We start from the raw sequence: 26,332 nt of genomic DNA, 5'->3' as shown, positions 1-26,332 counted from the left end.
GAAAAACTGGAAGAATGTAGAGGTAAGTAGCTGAAAATGCTCCACTTACTGCACACAAGCACATCATGACAAAGAATGCTAGAAGTAGCTTTCCTCAGAAGTAATAATTGAACATTTAAAATATTATTTTATCAGAAAAGTTAAAGCTTTTAGTGTAAAAAGCATGGTAATTGACATTTTAACTTAATAGTTAACTATATAGCAAATTACAGATTTCGAGCAATTAGTTACCCACATTTCACCAGAACCTTCAGTGAAAGTGTCTGCTCTCAACATTGACCAGAACCTTCTTGTTCTGAAGTGTCTACTCTTTAGAGTTGTTTTAGCTTTACATATCTGTAAAAACCTAAGATTCCTCAATGAGAAGTTACAGCTTATTCTGTACTAGATACACATAATATATATAGATTTAGAACAAATGGATGCTTTTCAACTTCAAAAAAAGTATTTTAATTTACACAATATTAGATTTTTTTTTCACCCATGTGTATGCATAACAGTGTTTCCCAAATGCGCAGGGTCCACTTCCATAATTCTAAAGCAAAAATAGAGGCACACAAATGGATAATAGTTCATAGTTTTATGCCTTTTTTTAACCTATCTTTAAAGAAATTCAGTTGCCATTTAGATAAAGATGTGATGAACTCGTAACAAATTTCTATGACTTGGAAAACTAAAGGTCTGAAAATCCTAAATGTTGTAGCTCTGGGCAGTTTGCAATTTGTGCATGGGTTCACTCACCCTGTGGTCCGTGAACTCCCTTATCCTGCAAGCTGTAGGTACTTTCAGCAAATATGAGACTCAAAAGACTAAGGAAGGGCTTGTTTAAATTAGTTCCCGTAACAGTTGATTCTAATCTTGCAATGAACAGATTTAATATACTAGTGAGTTAAATTTTAAAGTAATTATAAAGCCATTTACTCTATCATGAATGAAATGTAAGAACCACACTTAAAACAAGTCTTTCATCTTAATGGTATCTTTCATTTATATACAAAGGAATTCACTTGCCAGCAGCATTTAAGTATAGAAATAGTCTCGTCTTGAGTGCCTTTTATAAAGCAGTGCCATTTCTAACTAGGTGTATTTGTTACCCAGCTTTTCAGTAACTATAGGTATCTAATAGATTCAAGAAAAGATTGGAAAATTGAGAAGATTTAGCATTTTAAACATTTGAAAAATGTTGCTACAAAGCATAGATTATGAATGCATTAGTAAAATTCACACCTTATGTGAGAATCATTAAGTTGGTTTAATAATTATATCACAGAAGTATGGGCTCACTAATATTTATGCTAATTAAACCAGAAAGTTTCTGTAGGTAATTCAGCTCTAAGCACCATTTAGTAGGGTTATGCCAAGTAGAACCAATGGTTATATAATACCCAGAATATAACCCTCAGCAAATTCAAACTTTTAGAATGGCAACACAAGTGAGAATTAGAATGAGAGGCAATATTTCATTTAAAAGTACCATAGGCTGCTAAGAGTGTTCTTTTCTTTTAAAAATTTGTGTGGTTGTTAATAATGTACCCTAACACTGGTCCTCCTTGACAGCGGTGTTAGAGATGGTTAGGTGGAACCTATATTATGGAAGTCAGTGTTGCCCATTTCTTTAGCTCAGTGATTAAAATTGAAATTGCTTTGACAAAACAATTGAACTGCTGCTGTTTACAATACAAATAGAACACCAACAGGATTCCTGTTGTATTCACATTATTCTCTAATTAGTATTTTTGCATTTCGACTCTGACCTAACCTTCAGTAGTTCCTTTATTTTTATTTTCAAACATTTTTGTGAGTATATAATAGGCATATATATTTATGGGGTGCATGAGATGTTTTGATACAGGCATGCAGTGTGAACTAATCACATCATGGAGGGTGGGGTATCCATCCTTTCAAGCATGTATCCTTTGTGTTACAATCCAATTACATTCTTTTAGTTATTTTTAAATGAACAATTATTGACTAGAGTCCCCCTGTTGTGTTATCAAATAGTATGTCTTATTCATTCCTTCTGCCTATTTCTGTACCCATTACCCATCCCCTGCCTTCCCCCCCCAGCTTCCTAGTACTTACTATGTCCATGAGTTCAATTGTTTTGATTTTTAGATCCCACAAACAAGTGAGAACATGGAATGTCTGCCTTTCCGTGCTTGGCTTATTTCCCTTAACATAATTATCTCCAGTTCCTTCCATGTTGTTGCAAATGACTGAATCTCATTCTTTTTTAGGGCTGAATAATACTCCACTGTGTGTATCTACCAGATTTTCTTTAATACATTAAGTTATTGATGGACACTTAGGTTGCTTCCAAATCTTAGCTATTGTTAACAAGTGGTGCAACCAACATGGGAGTGCAGATAATTTCTTCGATATACTCATTTCCTATTTTTGGGGTATATACCAAACAGTGGGATTGCTGGATCATGTGAAACCTCTATTTTCAGTGTTTAGAGGAACCTCCAAACTGTTCTCAATCATGGCTGTACCAGTAGTACATTAAAATGCAAATGCAATTGGTAAAAGAACAAGGCAGCATGTAGTACTTGCACTTACAAATACTATCAGTTTCGTAACAATTTGCTTTTTTTTTTTTTGTCCTTGGAAGAGTACACTTAATAAAACAGATACATAAAAGTGCAATATTCCTTCCTTTGCATGGTATCCAGGAATGGTGAAAGCAAAGAAACAGTCATCCCTTCTCTTCCTCCTACTTCTGGTCTCCCGAAATAGGGACACCAGGTCAGACAGGTGGAGGAGGGAAATGGGGCACAGGTCAAGGTATGATGAATCTCTTAAAAAGAAATCTGGCCGGGTGCGGTGGCTCATGCCTGTAATCCCAGCACTTTGGGAGGCCGAGATGGGCGGATCACGAGATCAGGAATCGAGACCATCCTGGTGAACACAGTGAAACCCCGTCTCTACTAAAAATACAAAAAAATTAGCCCGGCGTGGTGGCGGGCGCCTATAGTACCAGCTAGTCGGAGGCTGGGGCATGAGAATGGCATGAACCCGAGGGGCAGAGCTTGCAGCGAGTGGAGATGGCGCCACTGCACTCCAGCCTGGGCGACAGAGCGAGACTCCATCCCCCCCCCACAAAAAAAAAACACTTTGCCCAGAATGCTAGCCTGATGGGAACTCCACCCCATCCATTCCAACCTAGTAAGGATAATTTAGTTTGTCTTTTCTGGTCTCACTTCCTTACTGACATCTAGTGTTCTTTTTTTGTTATTAAATTTCAGAAGACAAACTTTAGCATTTTCTAAAAGAAATTATTTTTACCTGCTTTTTTTTTTCATTCCAGAAACCATTACTACTATGCAACAAAGTAAAAATATCTAGTTTAAATAAAAATTTGATACGGTCAGGTGGGGATGAGTGCACAAGTGTGTGTACACACACGCGCAGGCTCTGAATGGGATATCTTGGCGGAGCAGAGGGATAAGGCTTTTATTTTGTTGGTGTGTTGAGTTAGAATCGCCCTTCTCACAAATAATTTAAATCAGGAGTTTTGTTAAAGCTAATTTGTACAACTAGGCAACATCTTTTCCCCATATATTTATACACATATACACATCTCTAATATTTGCATTTATTCATCTAAAAGAGCTTGGAAAAAGGGTCCTAAGTCTTTGGCTAGTTAAGGTAAAAATCTATATTTTAAAGTAATAAAAACATTTGCTGTGGACAGAGACATGCAGACACTGTGGGTGAAGCTGATGGATGTTCCATTGCAGGAAATGACATGGGGTTTTCTAAGGGAAAGCCCAGCATGCTGCAAGGAGAGGGGAGGTCCCGGGAGGGAATTGGAGTCAGTATTAGGATCTAAGTGTCATAGGGGAATGTGCTCCCAAAAAAGAATATGGCTGTTTCTGTGTCCATCCTGAAGTGGTTACCATGAGTGTGTGTGTGTGAATTAAAAGAGTTACATGCTGGGGCATTTCTGGTATCTCAACTGGCATCTCAGCTGCTGGTGATGATGGCTATACCTTTTCCTCAGTATTCAATGGTGCGTATTTTGAGTTAACAATCCACCCATTGGCTGAGGCAGGTGGATCATCTGAGGTGAGGAGTTCGAGACCAGCCTGGCCAATATGTGAAACCCCGTCTCTACTAAAAATACAAAAATTAGCCAGGTATGGTTGCAGCACCTGTAATCCCAGCTACTGGGGAGGCCAAGACAGGAGAATTGCTTGAATCCGGGAGGCAGAGGTTGCAGTGAGCTGAGATGGGCCACTGCACTCCAGCTTGGGCAGCAGAGTGAGACTTGGTCTCAAAAAAAAAAGTTATTGTGACATGCTGTACGCATTCATAAATTCAGTGTCTCCCAGAAGTCTGAGATTTTTTTTTTTTTTGAGACAATTTCACTCTTGTTGCCCAGGCTGGAGTGCAATGGTGTGATCTCAGCTAACTGCAACCTCCGCTTCGTGGGTTCAAGCGATTCTCCTGCTTCAGCCCAAGTAGCTCCTGCCTCCCAAGTAGCTGGGATTACAGGCATGTGCCACCACGCCCAGCTAATTTTTTATTTTTAGTAGAGTTGGGGTTTCTCCACGTTGGTCAGGCTGGTCTCGAACCTGAGACCCCCGCCAGCAGCCGCTGTTTCATCCGTGTGGATACAGAGTGCCCAGCGCCAGGGCCCAGGATCCAGAAAGGTGTCCAAGAGGAGCGGACCTTGAGGCCATCCAAGGGAAGCTCCGCCATCCTGCGCCACTGCCAGATCTGCAGCTGCAAACCGCGCGTGGCACTGGCAGCAGTGAGGGCGAGTGGGGGAAGGAGCAGCCCATGACTCTGCCTCCATGCCTCTCTAGCTACCTGACACTAGCCACACAGACTCCAGGGCCAGAGCCTCAGCGTTCAGCCAGACAATCCGCGAAGCCACTCAGGTGGCCGCGGAGTGCCCTTGCCAGCACCCTATCTCTCTTCCGAGGAGGAGCGGGGCGGGCTGCAAGGCCAGACAGGCCCTCCTTCTCAGGTCGGGCTGGCTGCGCGCCTGCGATTCTGGGGCCGCCCGGGCGATCCCAGGAGAACCGGCGAGCCCATCGGCGCCCGCCCAGAGCTGCAGCCCCACCTGCCGGCGCGCGCCGCCAGGGAGCGTCTTCCGGGAGCCCGGCAGCAACCGCGGTGCAGGCGCGCGCCCAACGGCTTTGCGAGGCTCACTCGGTCTGAGAGGTCGGAGGCTGCCAGTGTAGCTGCTGAAGGCTGTGGTGGACCGGGCTGGATCGCGGATTGTGGAGTAGATCATAGATTTGAAATAGCGGATTTGGGGTTGGATCGGGGCTTTGGGGTTGGATAGGGGATTTGGGGCTGGGTCGGCCGGGGTCGGGGGAGGGGGGTGGTGAAAAGGTGACAGGGAGCTGCCCCCGCTCAAGAGCCAGTGGTTGGGGCTCTGAGAAGTAGTCACCGCTATGAAGTTATTCGGCTTCGGGAGCCGCAGGGGCCAGGCGGCCCAGGGCTCCATAGACCACGTCTACACGGGTTCCGGATACCGAATTCGGGACTCCGAACTGCAGAAGATCCACAGGGCAGCTGTCAAAGGCGACGCCGCGGAGGTGGAGCGCTGCCTGGCGCGCAGGAGCGGAGACCTGGACGCCCGGGACAAGCAGCACAGGTAGCGGGGGCTCAGCCCGGGGTGGGAGGGGGTCCCCAGGCCCGGCTTCCCCGCAGACCCTGGGACGGGGCCTTGCAGGGCGCCGGGCACCCTCGGAGCGGCGGAGCCAAGCGGACTCTCAGCTGTTTTCCATCCCTCATAATTCTCTGGCTGGAGCAGTTGGAGAATTCGAGTGATTTAACTCACAAAGTTAAGCATATACAGCGTTGTTATTTTTAACGTACACTTTTAAAACATGGTTTATATACATTATAGGAGGTGCCTAATGAGAGAACTCGTTCCCCTATCAAAAATACCGTGAGTTATTTCAGTGGGCGAAAAGTTCTCAGATAAGAGAGCTTACTTGAAAAATATTTACTATATTATATATATATATATATATTCAGATGATAAGTATGTTTTCATTTATAGGGAATTCATTATATTCTTTTTTTTTTTTTTTTTTTTTTGAGTCGGAGTCTCGCTTCTTTGCCCAGGCTGCTGTCCAATGGCACAATCTTGGCTCACTGCAACCTCTGCCTGTCGGGTTCAAGCAATTTTCCTACCTCAGCCTCCCAAGTAGCTGGGATTGCAGGCAGGTGCCAGCATGCCTGGCTAATTTTTGTATATTTAGTTTCACCACGTTGGCCAGGCTGGTCTCGAACTCCTGACCTCAAGTCATCTGCCTGCCTCCGCCTGCCGAAGCGCTGGGATTACAGGTGTGAGCCACCGCGCCTGGCCTATGTTGTTTATTATATATCATAAGATATATATGTATACATATCAGTAATATATATATATAACAGATATGTTATATATATCAGTTATATATACACATTAGATGAAAAGTACATCTTCATTTTACAGGGAATTCTTTCAAATCAAATCATCAAACACTCTAAAAGTGGGCAAAGTACCTTTTTCCAGATCTACAAGTTATTTATATACATAGGAAAAAATCCTTTGCATTTCTGGTATAAGAATTTAAAAGAGGAATGAAACAGTTTTCTATCCACAATATTTGTGACGATGTTTTATACTGCTGCTTAAAGTTTAAGTTGCTGATTACTTTTCAAAGTACTCATTTGAAAATGGTAAGTACTACATTTAAAAAGTGTGTATGCCCTTTACCCACCAATTCCATTATACTAAAATACCCTTAGGAAATAAAGATACATGCACTTTATTTTTCACAGTACTTACTTTAAAAAGAACCCGTAGAATGGATCCTATAAATAAATTTCAGTTGCATCCATAGGATGGAATATGTGACCACTGAAGGTGGCAATAGATACAGAAGTACATTGATGTGCAAAGATGTATTTTGTTATAGCTAGCGAGGAAAAAAAATTAGTTAAATTATACATACACAAACATACTATGGTCTTGTTTTAGCAAAAATATGTACAAAATATAAAATTTGTAATTTCTGAGCATTTGTATTTTAAGTAAAGTTTTTTTCCTTTTTCTTATCTGTGATTGCTGCAGTGAGCATGTACAAAACTTCTAGTAAAAGTTTATTATTAATGGAGTAATCCTTGGGAAGAGAGGAATATGAATCTTGCGCTGATGAAAATAATTTCTCACTTTCTATTTTTTATCATTATTGTGTGTGTTGTTATCTTCTTTGAGCTTTTAGCCTCTTCAGAAGTAAAAAGGGAATGTTTTTATCTGTTTCCAGATTTTATTATCTATATATTTTATTACGTACATGTTTTTCTTATATACTCATTCCATTTATGCAAACAAAGATAGATTAATCATTTCATTTTAATTGTATTCTTTAAAAATAAAATAACACATAATAATTACTATTGCAAAAATATTGCTTTATAGGAGTTTATTTAAAAATATTGAACTCCCCAACTGTATTTATCCATTCTTTCATTCTATTTATGGATCAAGCGTAACCTGAGTACCTGCTATGTAGCAGACATATTCTACCATCTCTCAGGACCCGTCCATCCTTAAACACTTCATGTTTACCTGCCCCGCCTGCACAAGCTGAGAGATTTAAAATAGGAATATTGGGACTTAATCTCCTTGAAACTTTATCTCCCACCTTTCAAACAAAAGCATTTCTGAAGTTAGAAAATAGTAGAAGATAACCTTTAACTGCTCTTTCGAAAGTTTATCAGTCTTAAATACTAATATTAATCATTGGAAAGTCTTATTTGCATATATTCTCTAAGTATAAATACTGAATACAATGAGCCATATGTATTCATTTGAATCATGAGTTTTCTTTGGCTTCAAGTTGTTTGAAAATCAAAGAATTAATTTGTTTAAAAAATGCATTATTGTTATTTCAGTGCTCTTTCCCCATAGTACCTTTAAGAACTAAAATGTATTTAAGTTTCAGTTACATGCCTAGAACTGCCCTAGACCTGCTGAGTATACCATATTCTACTTAATGTAAGGTCTCATGGATTGCGTGATGCCCCACTATTTTATATATCAATAAGATAATTTTTAAAATGCTACCAATTATAGTTATAACAAATCATGAATTATAAGTGGCATTCCAATGTCAGAGGTGTTAAAATGTGACCTACTCGTTAAGTCATCCTGCAAAGTAGGTATAATTGTATCATTCTACCTAATTAAAATGGTTTTGTTTAGTGGTAATAGTAATAATTATAATATCTGGCTGGGTGCAGTGGCTCACACCTGTAATCCCAGAACTTTGGGAGGCTGAGGTGAGAGGATTGTTTGATGCCAGGAGTTTGAGACCAGCCTGGACAACAAAGTGAGATTCTTACTCTACAAAAATTTTTAAATAAATAGTTGGGCGTGCTGGTGCTCATCTGTAGTCCCAGCTACTCAGGAGGCTGGGGATGGAGGATCATTTGACCCAGGAGTTCCAGGTATAGTTACACCATTGCACTCCAGCCTGGGCAAAAGAGTGAGACTTTGTCTCAAAAAACAAAAATCTTAGAATTATTGAGTTGTTGTAGGAACTGTTCTACATACTTTACATAGCTTCTCATTTAAGCATCACGATGGCGTCCTATGAGATAGCTACTATTGTCATCTTTATTAATGAGGAAGTTGAGGCACAGAAAGGCTAAGCAATAGTTGGTAAGTGTCAAGGCTTAAAGTAGGACTCAAGCCCTAGTTTAACGGAATCCAAAGACTGAGCTCTTTCTACTCAAATAGGCTGCTGTTTTCATTAAGGCAGTGAGCAATAAGAGCTAGTAAGTATTGTACTTTCTTCAAAAAAATTATTTGTTTTGAAGGCAGAGGAAAAACATGCTATTCAATTTTTACAATTACATGAATGATTGTATGTTTTGAGATATTGTACTACAGTTTCTTAAAAAATCCTCTTACTCTCGTAGAACTGCTTTACACTTGGCCTGTGCCAGTGGCCATGTGCAAGTGGTCACTCTCCTGGTTAACAGAAAATGCCAGATTGATATCTGTGACAAAGAAAACAGAACGCCTTTGATGCAGGTATATTAGAGCCAACTCTTTCAGCATGACATGGATTTGATTTACATATATAGAATTAAAATAAATTGATCTCATTTACATGTAACTAGTTAGTGAAACCTGTGGAATGTGTATTTTGAATTCTTGGAATTTACAATTTGTTTCTTGGTCTAACACGGACAGGCTGTCCATTGCCAGGAAGAGGCTTGTGCCGTTATTCTGCTGAAACATGGCGCCAATCCAAACCTTAAGGATATCTACGGCAACACTGCTCTCCATTATGCTGTGTATAGTGAGAGCACCTCACTGGCAGAAAAACTGCTTTCCCATGGTGCACACATTGAAGCACTGGACAAGGTATAGATCAGTCAACTTTCTTTCCAAAATATTTGTTTTAACATTGACATAGGTAAGGGTCAATTTTTTATATGTGGAAGCTCAACCATTCCCTGAATGCAAATACAAATTAAGTTATTTTGAAATAACTTAATTGTCTAAGATTTTATTTTAAATATTGATACTTTTAAAGAAGCATTAAAGGGCACAGCTTTATAAAATGCACTTTGGAAAATATTTGTGCATTTGTTAAAGGTAAAACCTTTTCAACTTTTTTTCTACACAGGGTTATTCTTTTTTTTTTTTTCTTAATTAGTGTAAAACAACACAGGAAAGAAAATATTCCCTGGAAATAGGCTTTATCTTAAAACTCAAACAAAACTAAAGCAACTTACAAAAAGTGGACATGTTGCTGCTGCTGCTAATTTTCTGAAAAACTGATGTATTATCTCTCAGTGGCAAGGCTTAAGAGGGAAAAATGGGAGGGGAGAAAGAGAGCAATCAGAAATATGCAGGTCACTTGGATATTAGATAATGAGGGAAAATGCCAGGAAGAGGTTTTTCTTTTGTTTTTAAGTTTGTTTTATGTGTTGAGACAAGGTGCTGTTTAGCTTTGGGTCTAATAATTTTTGGTTTGAAAAAGAATGAGTTGCAACTTGCCTAGAGACGAATTTTAGGAGGACTCTGAGGAAACCAGATTGGCAGTGAATATGTGGTGACGAAGTGAGAAACACTTCAGCAGAAGGTGGAACAAATTATTAACTGACTTATTGCTCATCCTGGCAGAAACAGCCACTTAGATAAGAACCTAAAGCCTCCTCTCAAATCTAGAATGTCTTAGTGGGAAGGTGGGAGATAAGGAGCTTGTAAATAGCAAAATCAAGTGGGATTTTGAGTTTACTTGTCCCTGTTCTACCCATAGCCAGGAAACTTAACTGGAGTTTTAATAAATGACACTATCTCTTACTCTTTTCTCTTTTTGGCCACATCTCCAACTGACAAAGGAATTAGCCATGTGGGTGAGAGGTGAGACTGAAGTGATTGCTGCACTAATTCTCAGAATTGTGCATTACAGTGACCTGAGGACATTTTGTTAAAAATCTACAATTGTAGGCTTTCCCCTGAAGATTTTGATGTAATAGACCTAATAAGGCCTGAACGTGTTTAAAAATGTTTTCTTGAAGCTGGGCACAGTGGTGTATTCCTGTAGTCCCAGCTTGAGCCTAAGAGTTTGAATCCAGCTTGAGCAACATAGTGAGACTCTTGTCTCTAACAACAATAATAGCCAAAAAAAAAAAAAAAAAAACACAAAAAAACAAAAAACCTTCAAGGTTGGGATACACTCTTGATTAAAAACCCCAGAATAGATAAGTGCAATATATAAATTTCTGTATCTCAAAAATGTAAGAAATCTCTAGAAGAGTTGGCATTTGATAGTTGCCACTTCCTTCAAAGTTCTCCTTTTCAATAATATTAGCCTGACTTATCTGTCTTTCTCTACATCTGTGACTGGGAAGTGAAAGGAAATATCATTGGCAATATCTCTCAGCTTACAGAATAACATGTTTTCCTTCCCACCATGAATCATTCACTACCATTCAGAGAGTCTTCAGAAATTTGCTTATGGGTAATCTTTCAATAGGTAGAGGCTGACCCTTTCATGATTTCATGTCCCTTTGTCACCACGCAGGTGATTATGTGTCAACAAATGTTCATTACAAGTTGGGCTTTCTCAATTAGAATAGTAGCAAATCCTAAACTATTTTTTTTAGTTGAAGTTTTATTATGAACTATCTGAGTATGTTTAAGTTTATAGAACTTTAGCATACCCAAAATGTCAGTTTTAAACACTGAAATCCATGAAGTTAATAAGAATATAGATAGGAATTCTTTTAATAATTTAGTTTTAGCAGTCTTGTGAACCAATTATCTATTTGGTTAACAATCTGGGAAAATTATATACAAACATATTTTAAATGAATACATGTTGGAAAAATTCTTGAAGCAGGTATTGTGAGTCTTTTTAGCAATTTTTATTATATATGAGAGCCTGATTTTTTGGTAGAACATATGATACCAGAGAAAGAAAATATTTTACATGCAAATACTTGGATTATACCCAACCATTTAGTAACACATTAATGGCAAATATAAAAACACAAGGGCCATATTCTAATGTGGTACACAGATTTGTTTGTTTTCCTCTATAAGTTGAATCAACATGTAAAATTTAGAAGACTCGTGAAGAAATGTGGACTTCAGGCTTATCCTAAAAAATCAAATCTGGTGTCCCCTGAGTTTCTATCATTCTTTGGTCTGCTGTGCAGAAGTTGCCCCTTTATAGAAGGCATGTATTCTCCAGTTTGCTACTGTGCCCACCTTAGTACTTCCCTTACTCAGGCAACCTTCCTTTGTCCTTGTAAGTATCTGAGTTTACAACTCCTATGTTATAGTATATTTTGATAAAAATTTCAAGGTTTTTAAGTCAGCATGTATTTGTTTATAATATATAGTCTATAGAGTATATAAGTCCCTCAGTTATGGAGTTGAATTTTAGAGTTTAGAAGTTTTTAACTCTTTTCTTTATATATACCACAAATAATTCTCTGCCCATAAGAATGCCTAGAAGCCTTTTTAGGTTATTCCTGGTTATAGTTGGATAATTTACGAATATTGCAGACAGTACATCTTTCTCCTCAGTGCTCTTCCTTAAAGATGCAAGTGACTTATTGGCTTGTATAATGCCAGAAATAATCCATATGGATCAGTATGAGAACTTTTATTGATAAGCCATTATGTTTTTATTTCCGATTTATATTTTGTCTAAAATAAAAAATAATTTTAAGTAGCCATTTAAGTGGAAGCCAGTAAAAATGGATTTAAAAAGTAGAGCTGCACTAGGGTCCCGGGATTACCATTATAATTGAGAATAGTATTTCTTACTGAGTTTTGGTTTTTAAAATATTTGTTCTTAAGTTTTTTAAACCTATCTCTCTTACACAGAATATACTGAGCTTTCTAACAGTAAAGATGAAAATCTCTTCTCTTGTATTAGGGGGAAAACCCATGGACTATTTAATAATAAGGAAAATAAATGCATTTGAAGGCAATCTCTCTTAATTCAAAGCTCATTTCCATGGTGACCCATTTGGAGCAGGAGTGCCTGACATTGGCATCTGGGATCCTGACAGCATTGATAGAAGTGAATCAAGCAAGTTTGTACCACCCAGAGGAAACCGCCACCTGTATTGGGAAGCTCTGGCAACTGTATCTCTGAAACTCTTAATTCCTCAAATGTTAATGTTTGCCACAAATAGTATTGTCAAAGGGGGATTAGGTAAAATTAAAGAGATTTCTTGATTATTGGACATAAAATACAGTTTTGTAATACTTCTCAAATACAGATGGTCATGGAGTCTTTCTCTTGGGGTATAATACTTCTGATAAAGCAAATATTCTTTGGAATATAGTTTAAGAAACACTGCTTTAGAGATAGTAATTTAGATCATTAATTTATGTAAAAAACTTAAAATATTTGCTACTGTGTCTTAGGGTTTTAGGCCCTTGCCTCAAGAAGCTCTTGGTTTCAGTGGGAAACAGTGAAATGACTACAATGTACCATGCTAAGTGCTGTGATCAAAGCAAGGATTCTTGGGACTAGTAAATGTTTAAAGTGAGTTTTGGCAATCACCACAGTTAATCCGGGGAGACAGAGGAGGGTTGTTTGCAAGGCAAAGCGCAGCACATCAGAAAGCACAGAGGAGTGAGAAGGAAGGGACTGCTTTTCATTTACTTCCTTTCTATATTGTATGTTGAAGTTCAAAGCATCCTAGAGAAGATTTTCAGTTCAGTTGAGAAATATTTAATTTTGTGAATTATTAATTTTTTTCTGCTGTTTTATAGGACAGTAATACCCCACTTTTATTCGCTACAATTTGCAAGAAAGAGAAAATGGTGGAATTGTTATTGAAAAAGAAAGCAAGTACACATGCCGTTGATAGGCTGAGACGGTACAGTAGTTCTTTTTTTACAAATAAAACCTGAGTATTCTAGAGTGGTCACTCAAGTCAGAAATATTAAGAAGAAGATTAACATAATTATTGGCATATAATGAAAAATATCACCATGAATAATCAGATAGACCAGCAAATATTTGGACTGAGTAACATAAAGAATAGTACATAGTAGGATTCATCTTCTCTTATAATATACAGTGTTTGGTATTTATAATCAGATGTTTTTGGTACTGTAATCTTTTATTAGCTAAAGGGTTTTGTATTCGTTTTATTAATTTTTTTTTTTTTTGAGATGGAGTCTTGCTCTGTTGCCAGGCTGGAGTGCCGTGGTGTGATCTCAGCTCACTGCATTCTCCACCTCCCAGGTTCAAGCGATTCTCCTGCCTCAGCCTCCCAAGTAGCTGAGACTACAGGTGCACGCCACCATGCCCAGCTAATTTTTGTATTTTTAGTAGAGATGGGATTTCACCATGTTGGCCAGGATGGTCTCGATCTCTTGACCTCGTGATCTGCTCTCCTTGGCTTCCCAAAGTGCTGGGATTACAGGTATGAGACACTGCACCTGACAAGTTTTATTCATTTTTAAAGTGTGGACTTTTAGTTTATGACTACTAGCATTGTCATTATTATTATTGTTGTTGTTGTTGTTTTCAGCCTGCAGATAACTCTTATCTGACCCCTAGCTGATTTGACTAGGAAAGCAACGGGGAAATCTTCATCTAAATCTTTGCCTACTTTAGATAAGTGACCTCAGCACAGTTTCTTGGCCATCAAAGGACTATAAGTTAGCAACTTGTATTATGTCTTACCCCAGTGGGACAAGAGGCTTCCCTGTTGTCCCTTTCTTTTAGCCTTGGTGACAATTTACAAAGATGAACACTTGAGCACCCTAGATGCTTATAGACCCAAGCTAGTACATGCAAATGGTTATTACATCTACACTGACAGGCGGATATTAAATTGGTAAAGTGTATCAAACTAGCTTTTTAAAAAAGTCTTTATTAAAGTTCTTGAGTGGAGTTATTTCTTTGTTATTTTAGGTCAGCTCTCATGCTTGCTGTATACTATGACTCACCAGGTATTGTCAATATCCTTCTTAAGCAAAATATTGATGTCTTCGCTCAAGACATGTGTGGACGAGATGCAGAAGATTACGCTATTTCTCATCATTTGACAAAGTAAGTGTTTATGTTAAAAGGCCAGTTAATGCTAAATTGAAGTTTAAAATAATTGCAACTACTCCATCTTATACATTAGGTGAGAGTTCATAGTTTGGTTCAGATAGTTTGAAATAGCGAAGAGTTAGTCTACCTTTTAGCCAGAAATCAAGCAGAAGTCTAGATTAGTTAGAAGTAGAGTGTGAGATTTTTTCTGGATTTTTGAGACCTTTATCCCTAGGGATCTCAATGTTATTCATTTTATTCTAAGTATAATCCCCATGCATGGGATAAAAGGAGCCATGTCTTTGATTTCTTTTCCTTTCCTTTCCTTTTTTTTTTTTTTGTAGAGACAAGGTCTCACTCTGTTGCCCTGGCTGGTCTTGAACTTTTGAGGTCAAGTAATCCCCCTGCCTCGGCCTCTGAAAGTGCTAGCCACCATGCCTGGCCTGACTTTTCTAATTAGTTATTGAGTCTTGTAATGTCCAGTTTAACAGAAAATCTTGTCCCCTGGGGCTCTCTCCTGTGTCTTCCTTCTTTGAATTTTCCAAGAAGCTAAGGGGTTTCCTAAGTCCAAGGAAGGCAATCTTTCTTTACAAGTCAGAAGAAGGGGAAAAAAGGCCATTCTGATTATTCTGTTGTTTCCATGGACTCACTTGCTGTATTGTTGCCATTATAACCGGTCCTGCAATCTGATAATGATTGACCTTTGCCACCAGGATGCCTTCACTGATTCAGACCCCTCAGTTTTCATGGTGATTCATATATAGAGGTCAAAGCTACGGTGTTTCTTAGTTTATGTACTTGTGCTCGGTCATTGTTCCCAGCACCCTGCTCTGGCAGCTAGGCCTCCTAGCTTTATCCACACAAGTATTGAGCAAGTTGATGCTCACCGTACACTAAAACCCTTATTTGGAGCCCACGTCTTAGCTAGACTTTGCCGTTTGTCTTTCCTTTAACCAATATTAGTTGGGATTGTTCTCAATAGTCAGGGATGTTCAAATAACGTTGCAGGAAGAGATCAGAGTTCCCTGTCTCTTTTGCTATCAGATCTGTACCTTGAGGCTTTTTTATATCCTGTGCAGCAGCTTTGGTTAGATAGCGGAATGTTCCATGTTATCTTTCCACTGAGTAGTGGGAACCAGCTTGCAGTTGGCCCCTCAAGTAATGTGTCTCTATAATCATGAAAATCTCCTGGGCTACTTGCAGCTCTTCCTCAAGTTTTAAATATATTTTAAAATTCTACCTCACAGGAAGCCATTGAATAAAATTCTCTGAGTCTGAAGTAAGTGAGTTGGATTTAATAGAGCTAAGCCTCATCCATGACTCATGAGTATCCATGTATCAAACAGGGCTTTGTACTTATTTCAACAGCACATATTTTAAAATTGGATCAATACAGAGCAGCTAAGCATGGCTACTGCCTAGGGATGGCACACAAATTCAGAAAACATTCCATATTTTACATAGTCCCAGGAAGGCCATTTGACTATTTGTTGAGTAGCTCCAAGGAAGCAGTGTGAGCAAAACCAAAACAGGTGACACGCAATATTGAAATTGTGATTATCGCTATGAAACTATTGATGTATGGTCATCTCTGAAATGGGAACAGAGCTGAGTAATAAGGGGATGTTACATGTTGTTAGTACATGTCTTGGAAATGAGAAAATGTCAACTTGTATTTCCTTCATGGAGCTGAAAAACAATCAAAGCAGGGTTTTGTCTTGTCTGTTAGTTGGAGAGGACCATGGAGATCCAGCAGCCAAGCACAGATCTGCTGGCTCAGAGTTTGGGGAGGTAGAGAAGGAGTGGTAGTTGTCCAAGCCAGGTTTTGACACCTATTAGTTTTCTGCCCTTGGTGTGATTGATGAGCTCAGTGATGAGCCCACTAAATTTATGTATATATATATAAATTTAGTAATAAGTCATGAATTAGGTAAAATGCCCTGAATTACAAGCCACAATGAATACAAGTAATAACCAAAATTAGCACTTAATAACATTTTCTGAAAACTGCAACATTTGAATATTAGAACTTATAGAAAAACACACACCGAGCATTATTTGGGATTCCAAAATGGTTTCAGCAATAAAGTTCAAGAATAAATTATTCCATTGCTTTACTATTTCTCTGAACATTTAAACATGTAATCTCATTACATCTTCCAAACAACCTAGTGAAGTAAGGTAGCAGAATCCTTATTTTTTAGAAGAAGCCTAAGAGAAGCAACTTGTCTGAAGACAAAATACCTACAGAGCGAGGTATTTTGGTTACAGAGTGAGGACTTACTCTGAGTGCAGGACACTTTGCATGAAATCCAGCTAACTAGGGTTCATGTACTGAGCTGTGCTTCCTCCATTTATGAGTACTTCACTTTCTTTTCTTTTTTAATTATAAGCTTAATAAGCTTGTAAGGTTTACAAATTTGAAGTGTATGGGACATTAAAATTCTGATATTAGGTCTGATATTGCCTGAAAGGGTTTTGGAATTTAATATGTTTGGTAAATATTTTTTATTTCAGTATAAAAATAGCAATTTTATTTATTACTTTTGTATACGTAGAATTCAACAACAAATTTTGGAACATAAACAGAAGATACTTAAAAAGGAGAAATCAGGTAAGACTTCTGATTGTGAATTTCTTACTTCTCTTGGTGGTCCTATTCTTGATAAGAAAGTACAAAGTAAGATGTAAGATTAAGGTAGTTTCAGTCAAAAAAGACCAGTTTAAAAATATGTGTAAATTGAATGTGTATATATGTATATACATATGTAAATTTTTAAAATTTAACTTGTTTAGTTTGAAATTCAGATTTATTTAAGAAGGTAGTTGTAGCTAATTTATAATCTCAAACATTATTGTCTGAAAACATTCATTTATTTAATTATGATCCCTAAAATCCTATATAATATTTTTGCATAAATAAGAAAAAAGATTTTTAAGTTAGTATGTTGTATGTTTCCTCTATAGTCACATTATAACAAATTGGACTTGTTATACAAATGGATCTTCGATTTCATTTTTATAATAAATTGTTTATATTTAGTAAATAAATAACTACAGTTGACCCATGAATAATGTGGGGGTGAGGGACTCTGATCCCTGTGCAGTTGAAAATCTGAGTATAACTTTTGATTCCTTCACCTTAGCTACTAATAGCCCACAATTGACTGGAAGCCTTCCTGATAACATAAACAGTTGATGAACACCTATTTTGTTTGTGCTGCATTATTATATACTGTGTTCGTACAATAAAATAAGCTAGAGAAATGAAGCTGTTAGAAAGGAAATCATCAGGAAAAACATATTGACTTTTCATAAAGCATAAGTAGTCCTGACAAAGGTCTTCATGATCTTCAGGTTGATTAGGCTGAGGAGGAAGAGGAGAGGTGGATCTTGCTGTCTCTCCGTTGCAGAGGCAGAAGAAAATCTGCATATAAGTGAATCCCTGCAGTTGAAACCCTTGCTGTTCAAGGGTGAACTGTATTACATATTGATTTGTGTCACTAAGAAAGTAACTATCTTTAGAACCGGGAACTCAGCAATCCCTTTCTGGTACCATAAATAAATGGCAATAAGAACTGTAGAACTGAACCAGTGTGCACCCATACAAATAGGAGATTATTTTTTGAAGATAGCTACTGAGCACAGAAGATGGAAAAGCAATTCCTTTGTGAGAAGCACAAGTTATATTACATATTCGTACACAAGCAAAATGATTTTATCTGTCATAGTTTACATACATACACATACACACATGCACATGTGCACACACCTGTGCACACAGACACAAAGTTAAAAGTCCTGCTGATTCTTAATGACCAAATCCAACTGTTCACAGAGAGCGGTGGATAATGCATCCTACTGTTTGGATGCAATTCTTTTGACTTTTTGACTTGTTTTATGATGAACTGCCTTTAATGGGTTTAAATCATGTTTTTAGTTTTATGAGAAATGAAGAAAAAGATTAGAAGCAAGTAAACAGGAACTCTGTGGTCAGTAGTAGACTATAATAGTATATTCAATAGTCATATGTTTTTCTCCAGTTATACAATTTACTTGAATGATGCACAATTAATTATTATTATCATAGGAGATGGGGTCTCTCTATGTTGCCTAGGCTAGAATACAGTGTCTATTCATTGCTGCAATCATAGCTGACTGTAGCCTTGAACTCCTGGGCTCAAGCAGTCCTCCTACCTCATCCTCCTGAGTAGCTGGGACTACAGTTTTGTGTGGTTACATCTGGCCTGATACACAATTATTTATTTGTTTATTTATTTTTAATACAGGGTCTCCCTCTGTTGTCAGTACTGGTGTGCAGTGGTGCCATCTTGGCTCACTGCAACTTCTGCTTGCTGGCCTTAAGTGATCCTTTCACCTTAGCCTCCCAAGTAGCTGGGACTACAGGCATGCACTACCACACATGGCTAATTTTCTTTTTAAGGGTTTTTGTTTGTTTGTTTGTTTAATAGATGAGGTCTCACTATATTGCCGAGGCTGGTCTGGAACTTCTGGGCTCAAGTGATCCTCCTGCCTCAACCTCCCAAAATGCTTGGATTTACAAGTGTGAGCCACTGCACCTGGCCTTCAAAATTATTATAAAAAGGAATGAAGCCCAGTTTAGTTGCAGAAAATTGACCACTTTTTCATTTTTTTTTCTAGAAACATTCATATTGTAGAACATATTGTCAATCACCCAGATTCTCTATTTTTTTTTCGGATAAAAGAGGATTGCTGCTTATTTCACATTATTTTCTGACATTATTTTTTCATTTATTCCTTCTATGGCTTTATTCAATTGGATAGATATAGAAATACAAGAATCTCCAAGTCAAATATCAAGGCAAAAAAAGAAAAGAAAAACAGATTAGGGAAAGTTATTCTGTGAAATAACCATCTGATTACAGTTACATGTATCATATCAACTTAATACAAATCTTACACAATGAATTTGTGTCAAGGTTTCCCAAGACCACCCCAGGTTTGGTGGTTCATTAGAAGGACTCACAGGACTCAGCAAATAGTCATACTCAGATCTTTAATTGATAACAAGGAAGAGGACAAGCAAAATTAGTAGAGGAAAAAGGTGCATGTGGTCAATTCTGGAGGAAACAAGGCACAAGCCTCCAGGAGTTCTGTCCTGTGGAGTTCCCGGGATATGCTTAATTCTCCCAGGCTCACATTTTGACAACATATGTGCAGTGATGTCTACCAGTACCAGAGTCTCATTAGAGACTAAGTGCCCAAGTTTTTCTATGGAGGTTACTCTCCCTCACATGTACCCAAATTCCAGACTCTTACAAGGAAAGCAGCTGTTTAGAGTAAATACACTGTTTCTATAAGCACTTTAGACACAGTGAGCCATTCTTCTCAGGGAATGGTGGAAACCCTCCCATTTCCAATTTCCTAAACACCAGCCAAGGGCCAGCCTTGCATGCAGGCCTTTCTAAGGATGGATGGCAGCCTCTTGCCTGCTATATGAAATCTTTTCTGCACAACACTTGTAACCCCAACTTAATTTTTGGTGTTGTTTTAAAATTTCATTTTAATAACATAATATTATAAGATAAGGTAACTTGGTACTAATTTCTCTTGTATGATCCATCTTAAGTTGCAGTGCTGGTTACTTTTTTGACTTTTGGTGATGAACAGCTATTTGTATATAAGTTACCATAGCAATGTTAGGTAATTATAATCTGTCCTATTTATCTCATTAACCTTTCAGTAAAATTGTTAAATTAAATGAGCAAAATAATTTCTGAGTTAAAATTAGAATAAAAATTGTCTTTTATTTTGATTACATGAATAGTCTAGTTTTCATATTGTGCTAAATCCCTGTTTAGAATTATGAAATAAGATAAAATATTCAATTATTTTTATCAATATTTTCTTACCTAAGCATGCAATTAAATTTATTTATTTTATATATTTTATATAGTTCAATTTGAGAAGTAATGACCACATGTTGTTACTTTGGTCTTCAATGATCTCTAATTTTTAGGATCACCGTGTCTTGCTTAAATATATCATAGTAACAGGTTCAGTGAATATCTTTATTTTTTATTTTATTTACTTATTTTTTTTGAGACGGAGTTTTGCTCTTGTTGCCCAGGCTGCAGTGCAATGACACAATCTTGGCTCATTGCAACCTCCACCTCCCAGTTTCAAATGATTCTCCTGCCTCAGCCTCCCAGGTACCTGGAACTACAGGCATGCACAATCATGCCTGGCTAATTTTTTGTATTTAGTAGAGATGGGGTTTCACCATGTTAGTCAGGCTGGTCTCGAACTCCTGACCTCAGGTGATCCACCTACCTCGGCCTCTCAAAGTGCTGGGATTACAGGCATGAGCCACTGCCCCCAGCCATTTATTTATTTATTTTAATTGTTGTTCTGGAGATCCTGGGATGCATAGACAGTGAATATCTTTTTTGTTTTTTGAGATGGAGTCTCACTCTGTCTCCCAGGCTGCAGTGCAGTGGTGCGATCTCAGTTAACTGCAACCTCCGCCTTCTAGGCGCAAGTGATTCTCCTGCCTCAGCCTCCTGAGTAGCTGAAATTACAGGTGCCAGCCACCATGCCCAGCTAATTTTTGTATTTTTTATTAGAGATGAAGTTTTGCCATGTTGGCCAGGCCGGTCTTGAACTCCTGACCTCAGGTGATCCACCCACCTTTGCCTCCCAAAGTGCTGAGATTACAGGCATGAGCCACTGAGCCCAGCTGAGTATCTTTTTTAAATCAATAACCTTATTTCTTAGAGCAGTTTTAGGTTCACAGCAAAATTGAGAGGAAGGTACAGAGATTTCTCATATATCCCATGCCTCCCACACACACATAGGCTCCCCCATTATTACTATTTTCCACCAGAGAGTGGTACATTTGTTACAACTGATGAACTTACATTGACACATTATAATCATTCAAAGTTCATAGTTTACATCAGGCTTCACTCTTGATGCTGTACATTCTGTGAATTTGGACAAATGTATAATGACATGACATGTATCTATTACTGTAATATTATCGACAAAACAGTTTCACAGCCCTAAAAATTCTCTATGCTATGCGTGTTCATCTTTCCCTTTCTCCCTAGCAACTCGTGGCAACCATTGATGTTTACTCTGTCTTCATAGTTTCACTTTTTTCAGAAGAGTCACATAGTTGGAATAATACAGTGGATATCTTTTTGAATAGTTAAAAAATTAAAGCTCCATGGCAGTTGAATGTAGTCATTTAAGATGTTCTTTGTCCTTTTGTTTTTCTTTTGCTTCTTTATCATTGTAAAGAATGATATATTCTGATGACATATGCTTTACATACTTAGAAAACGTGATTTGTATAGATATGTGGCACATAATAGAAAGGGTTGAGGAAAAGGACACCGTGCTGTACCACACAGCACAAACTGGAGCATCTTGCTCTGTGAGGTGGGTCCAGATAGACTCTCTAGTAATGGAAGGGGACAAGTGCAAGGGGTTGTACTTTATAAAACTGGAATCACAAAGCCTTTCATACTTACCTTCGGTTGGAAATAAGACCAGGCAGTGAATGCCATAGGTAAATACATATGTTCCTCACTGATCCTCTTCCTTTGAGGGATGAGGTTGACAACAGCCTGTATTATGATGATGTGACTCACCTACAACTAGATTCTGTCATGAGGGATAGCAAGAGAGTTTTGCTTTCTGTGAGGTGAAAAAGAATTTTTTCCCCTACTAGGGAGAAGGGCAAGCACTGGAACATTCTGGTAGTAAAAGGGCATTGATGGTTTTCTTTCTATATATTTTTCACATCATATAGTACTGCCCAGCAGCCTGCCACACCTCCCTGGTGTTTCTTCAGCTTCTCTCTGAATGTGAGGTGTGGTTCCTAGCAGATAAGCTCTTAAAGGAGTGATCTTCCCAGCGGTTTTTCTGTGGGAGGTAAAATGGCAGGTGAATTTGGGCCTTGCTATATGTAGGGCAGAGCAAATAGCTACAACTAAGTAAACCACCCAGCACCGTCCCCAAAGAGTAGTAGCCAGAGTAATACATTGATCTCTTTTGAGCTCTTTTCCACTAGCAGCTGGAAAGTCTTTGCAAGGATTCCTGTTTCTGGTCTGATTCCTATGTTTTGCTGACTTCTGGTGATAGGGTGTTTTATTCTGAACTGAGCAGTTTGAACTGAAGAGCTAGAGAGGCTGTGTTGTGTTATAACAAAATAAGTGCAGTAGCTCCCCCTTAACTGTGGGAGATACATTCCAAGACCCCCAGTGGATGCATGAAACCATGAATAGTACTGAATCACAAACTGTTTTTCCCTATACATACATATCTATGCTAAAGTTTAATTTATAAATTAAATTGAATCTGATGTTACCAGCAGATAGGGTGTGAGAATTGAATTGTGTCATCAGCAGGAATGATTGCTTACTTGTTGGTGGGGAAAAACCCTCCACATATTTGGTCACAGAAGCCTTCTTTGTTGATGATTGTTGCTGTGGTGTGACAGCAGAGAAAAATGTGTCAAGTATGTCTTTCTGCACATATAGTGGATAAGGGATACTACTGTATACTCTGTTTTAATGGCACCTCATATTTTGGTCCAGAAATCATGCTCTTTGACACTGTTGACTCATCACACCTGTTCTGCTAACAATACCATTTTTACTCGATCTCATAGGGTTTGGCTAGGATGACTTGCATACTTCAGTTCACTTGTAGATACCAAATTTTAATAAATTTATTCTTCTTTGCATCTAATAAATACAAAGGGAAGAGTTCTTACTGCATTAATTACCTACCAATATGTATAACGAATGTTAATTCTAATAAGGTCCCAGGCATGCTCCCAAAGGAATGCTTTGTAACAAAGCATCAGTCTTATGCTTTAAAAAACCAAACCAAACCAAAACAAAAACAACAACAACAAAAAACAGGATCTAAAGCATATATACAAGTGTGCAGAATTTTTTTATGAAGGTAGAGTCTTACTGTGTTTCCCAAGCTGGTCTCAAACTTCTGGGCTCCTCAAGTGATCCTCCTGCCTCAGCCTCCCAAGTAGTTTGGATTAGAGGGATGCATCACTGTGAATACTTATGCTTTTAATATTCTGTACATTTATTATTGATTTAAAATGCATTTTACCTTTTTCTTTAATAGATGTTGGAAGTTCTGATGAATCTGCAGTCAGGTAGGATTTTATAGATTTAAAAAATTACGTTAACTAAGAAAATATAGATGGAAGAAACGAATATCTGTTGAGTGTTGTATTGTGGGCTAGACATCCTAATATGTTCTATGCATTTATCATCTCATAAAGCCATCACAACATCTGTCTTCCTATAACCTGCTGTTTATTAAATAAACAACTATGGATTAGAGCTGATTAATTGCCTCATGATCCCATAGTTAACAAAGTAGCTGGCCTACAGTTTGACCATCAGCCTGCCTGCCTTCCAAATCCTGTCTCTCACTCCTCAGCATAGATTGACAGATATCTGTGCAGCCCTTGGATCAAGGTATAGGTCTGAATCAGATTAGTCAGATTCATTCATTTGATTAATGTCTAAATTAATGAGAGTTTAAATACCTTGAACTCTCATTTAAGTTTATCATTAGAACGTGGTTAGTCCAAGAGTTTGTCCTAATAAATTTGACAATTTCAGTGGTAACCAGTATCTTATTTTTACCATCAAAGGCTCTAGGGCAGATCTTACTTAGCTTTGGCCATAGGGGTGTAAGTTTTACAAAAGCAAGTTTAGGCAAGTCTTAGAGACAAATTATTTGACTTCCCAGTTTGGTTTTCCATTTAGGCAAGTATTTCTGCTTACTTCCATAATACATTTTTTAGTCTTGTTGCTTTTTCCATGACTTTTCTATAATCTTGTCTTCATTTTTTAAAACTTTCTTCTCTGCTTTTCTTGGTATTTCTTTTGTTCTATTATTTTTTCAAACTCTGCTGGCTATGTATTCTAAGTTTTTCTATAGATAGTATCAAGAGGACGTAGAATTACAGAATTTTAAGGAATCTTGGAATGAATTAAAATACCTTCTAGTATTTTTACCTGTGTTGAACATTCTGGTCAAATGATTCTCTAGATAGAGAATGTGAGGCTCCAAGAGATTAGGATGCTTTTTTTTTAGACATAGGAATTGGCAGAAATGAGATTTGAACTCATGTTAAAGCCCAGTACTCTTGCTTCTTTTTATATCCTATTGGCGTGTGTTTTAATAATACAAACGGGAGTGAGTCTGTGGGTAGAATGAGAATGGAATTAGCTGGTGAACCCAATGGAAGTAGATAAGAATGGAATGAGCAGGGGAAGTCCAAGTTTGAAGATAAACAACACTGGATTGGATAGGAGTACAGACTCTTCTATAAGAGATCAAAATATTGGGGTTTATGACAAGTTTGATAAAGATAAATTATAAAAATGAAGGACACAAGATGTTGGGAATTATCTACAAAGGCACATTAAAATAGAAGGTTCAAGGGAGCTCTAAAAAGTTTGCTGCTTTTTTTTAAATCAAGGACTGACAAACTTGAAGATTTTTACTGAAAGATGCTAAAACATTTTGAGACACTGGGAGGAGTGTCTGCAGCAGATAGAAATGTGGTGTCATCTGTTTCCATCCTGACTTACAAAGGGGTGGCTTAGAGCCCCTGGAGTAGTAAGGGGCTGGAGATTGCTGAACTACATAGATCTGTGGCCCAGTACAAGTGTCTCCTCACCTCTGCCTCTTTTCCCGATTCACTGATGTCCTTCCCATGTCCATGTGGGCTGGGTCAGGGGCATGATTGGCTGGCAAATCAGTCATGGAGTTCAGTTGGGTAGTTGGTAGTGTGTCTAGCTGGGGGCAGGTGATGGAGACTCCAGTTAGCTTGTTTTTCAGGAGCAGGGATATAGAGAGCTCCTACTCCTGGTCATTTGAGGCCATCCTTTCAGGAATCTTTGCTTTCATAGACTGAAGATTTAAAGATTGAAGACTTCTGTGGAGCCCTGCAGAAGTGGAATCTGGAAGTGGGAGCCCATAGGAAGACAGATACTTAGAGAGTACTTAGGGAAATAGAGGTGCAACTACCAGGACTCTGTTTTTTTCTGGCAGTCTCTCTCCTTGGGTGTCTGAGTGCCTATGAAAAGTTTTAAGGGCTTGCTAGTTTATGTGGACCTGAATAAGGTAGGACCTATAGGGTGAAAATAATGGGATTTTATAATTGTTAATATTTCAATCTTTCTGGGAAAAGTATTCTCAATAAGAACATACACCTTTGTTATTTGACTTCTGTACATTTAGCTTTCATACATTTCAAATATTGTAGGGGCTTTCCTGTACTGATTTAGGGCAAAGGAAAGCAATAGGACCTTTCTAAGTGGGTTCCATGCTGAGGAATCAAGACTGCCATTCTGAAGTGATGCAGATTAGTCTTTTATCCAGAGATAGATCATGGAAAAGAGACAGTGGATCTTTCTACCTTGTTTTAGGTCATCAGTTTTCTTCCAGTTTAGGTAACAAAATTTATGTCATCCATTAATTGAATTTTAAGTTTAGCTTCAGGACAGATAATTTGTGAGGGCAAATCATTGTCAGGCTCTGCCAATTTATTGACTGTCACTATTTGTTATAAAGCTCAAGGTTAGTTTTCATTGAATATTTTATAGATTTAGACAGGTGGAGGCAGAAATAGGTAACTAAAATCTATTTTTAGAACAGAGGACATATTTTAATTATATCAAGAATCACTATTTAATATATAGATTGCTGACCTTTCCCCAGATTATGGTTTCCTTTTTTGAGGGGGAAGCTGG

At 38.0% G+C, this 26,332-nt stretch overlaps 1 protein-coding gene and 1 non-coding gene across 2 annotated transcripts in view; both read left to right on the top strand.

The window, feature by feature from the left end:
- The first annotated feature begins 5,411 nt into the window (after nucleotides 1–5,411).
- Nucleotides 5,412–26,332, top strand: part of LOC129397142 (ankyrin repeat domain-containing protein 20B-like) — a 42,104-nt gene continuing 21,183 nt past the window's right edge. The window contains 7 exon segments of the mRNA XM_055107698.1: nucleotides 5,412–5,614; nucleotides 8,935–9,049; nucleotides 9,212–9,385; nucleotides 13,268–13,374; nucleotides 14,421–14,558; nucleotides 17,102–17,157; nucleotides 23,685–23,715. Of these exon segments, the coding sequence (XP_054963673.1) occupies nucleotides 5,412–5,614; nucleotides 8,935–9,049; nucleotides 9,212–9,385; nucleotides 13,268–13,374; nucleotides 14,421–14,558; nucleotides 17,102–17,157; nucleotides 23,685–23,715 (824 nt within the window).
- On the top strand, nucleotides 15,896–16,002 carry LOC129397225 (U6 spliceosomal RNA). The gene has a single exon (XR_008624466.1). It is a non-coding gene; the product is annotated as a U6 spliceosomal RNA (small nuclear RNA).

Source organism: Pan paniscus, chromosome 12 (genome assembly GCF_029289425.2).
Source record: "Pan paniscus chromosome 12, NHGRI_mPanPan1-v2.0_pri, whole genome shotgun sequence".
In the NCBI taxonomy this organism is placed as follows: Eukaryota; Metazoa; Chordata; class Mammalia; order Primates; family Hominidae; genus Pan; species Pan paniscus.
This window is presented reverse-complemented; position numbering and strand designations above follow the sequence as displayed.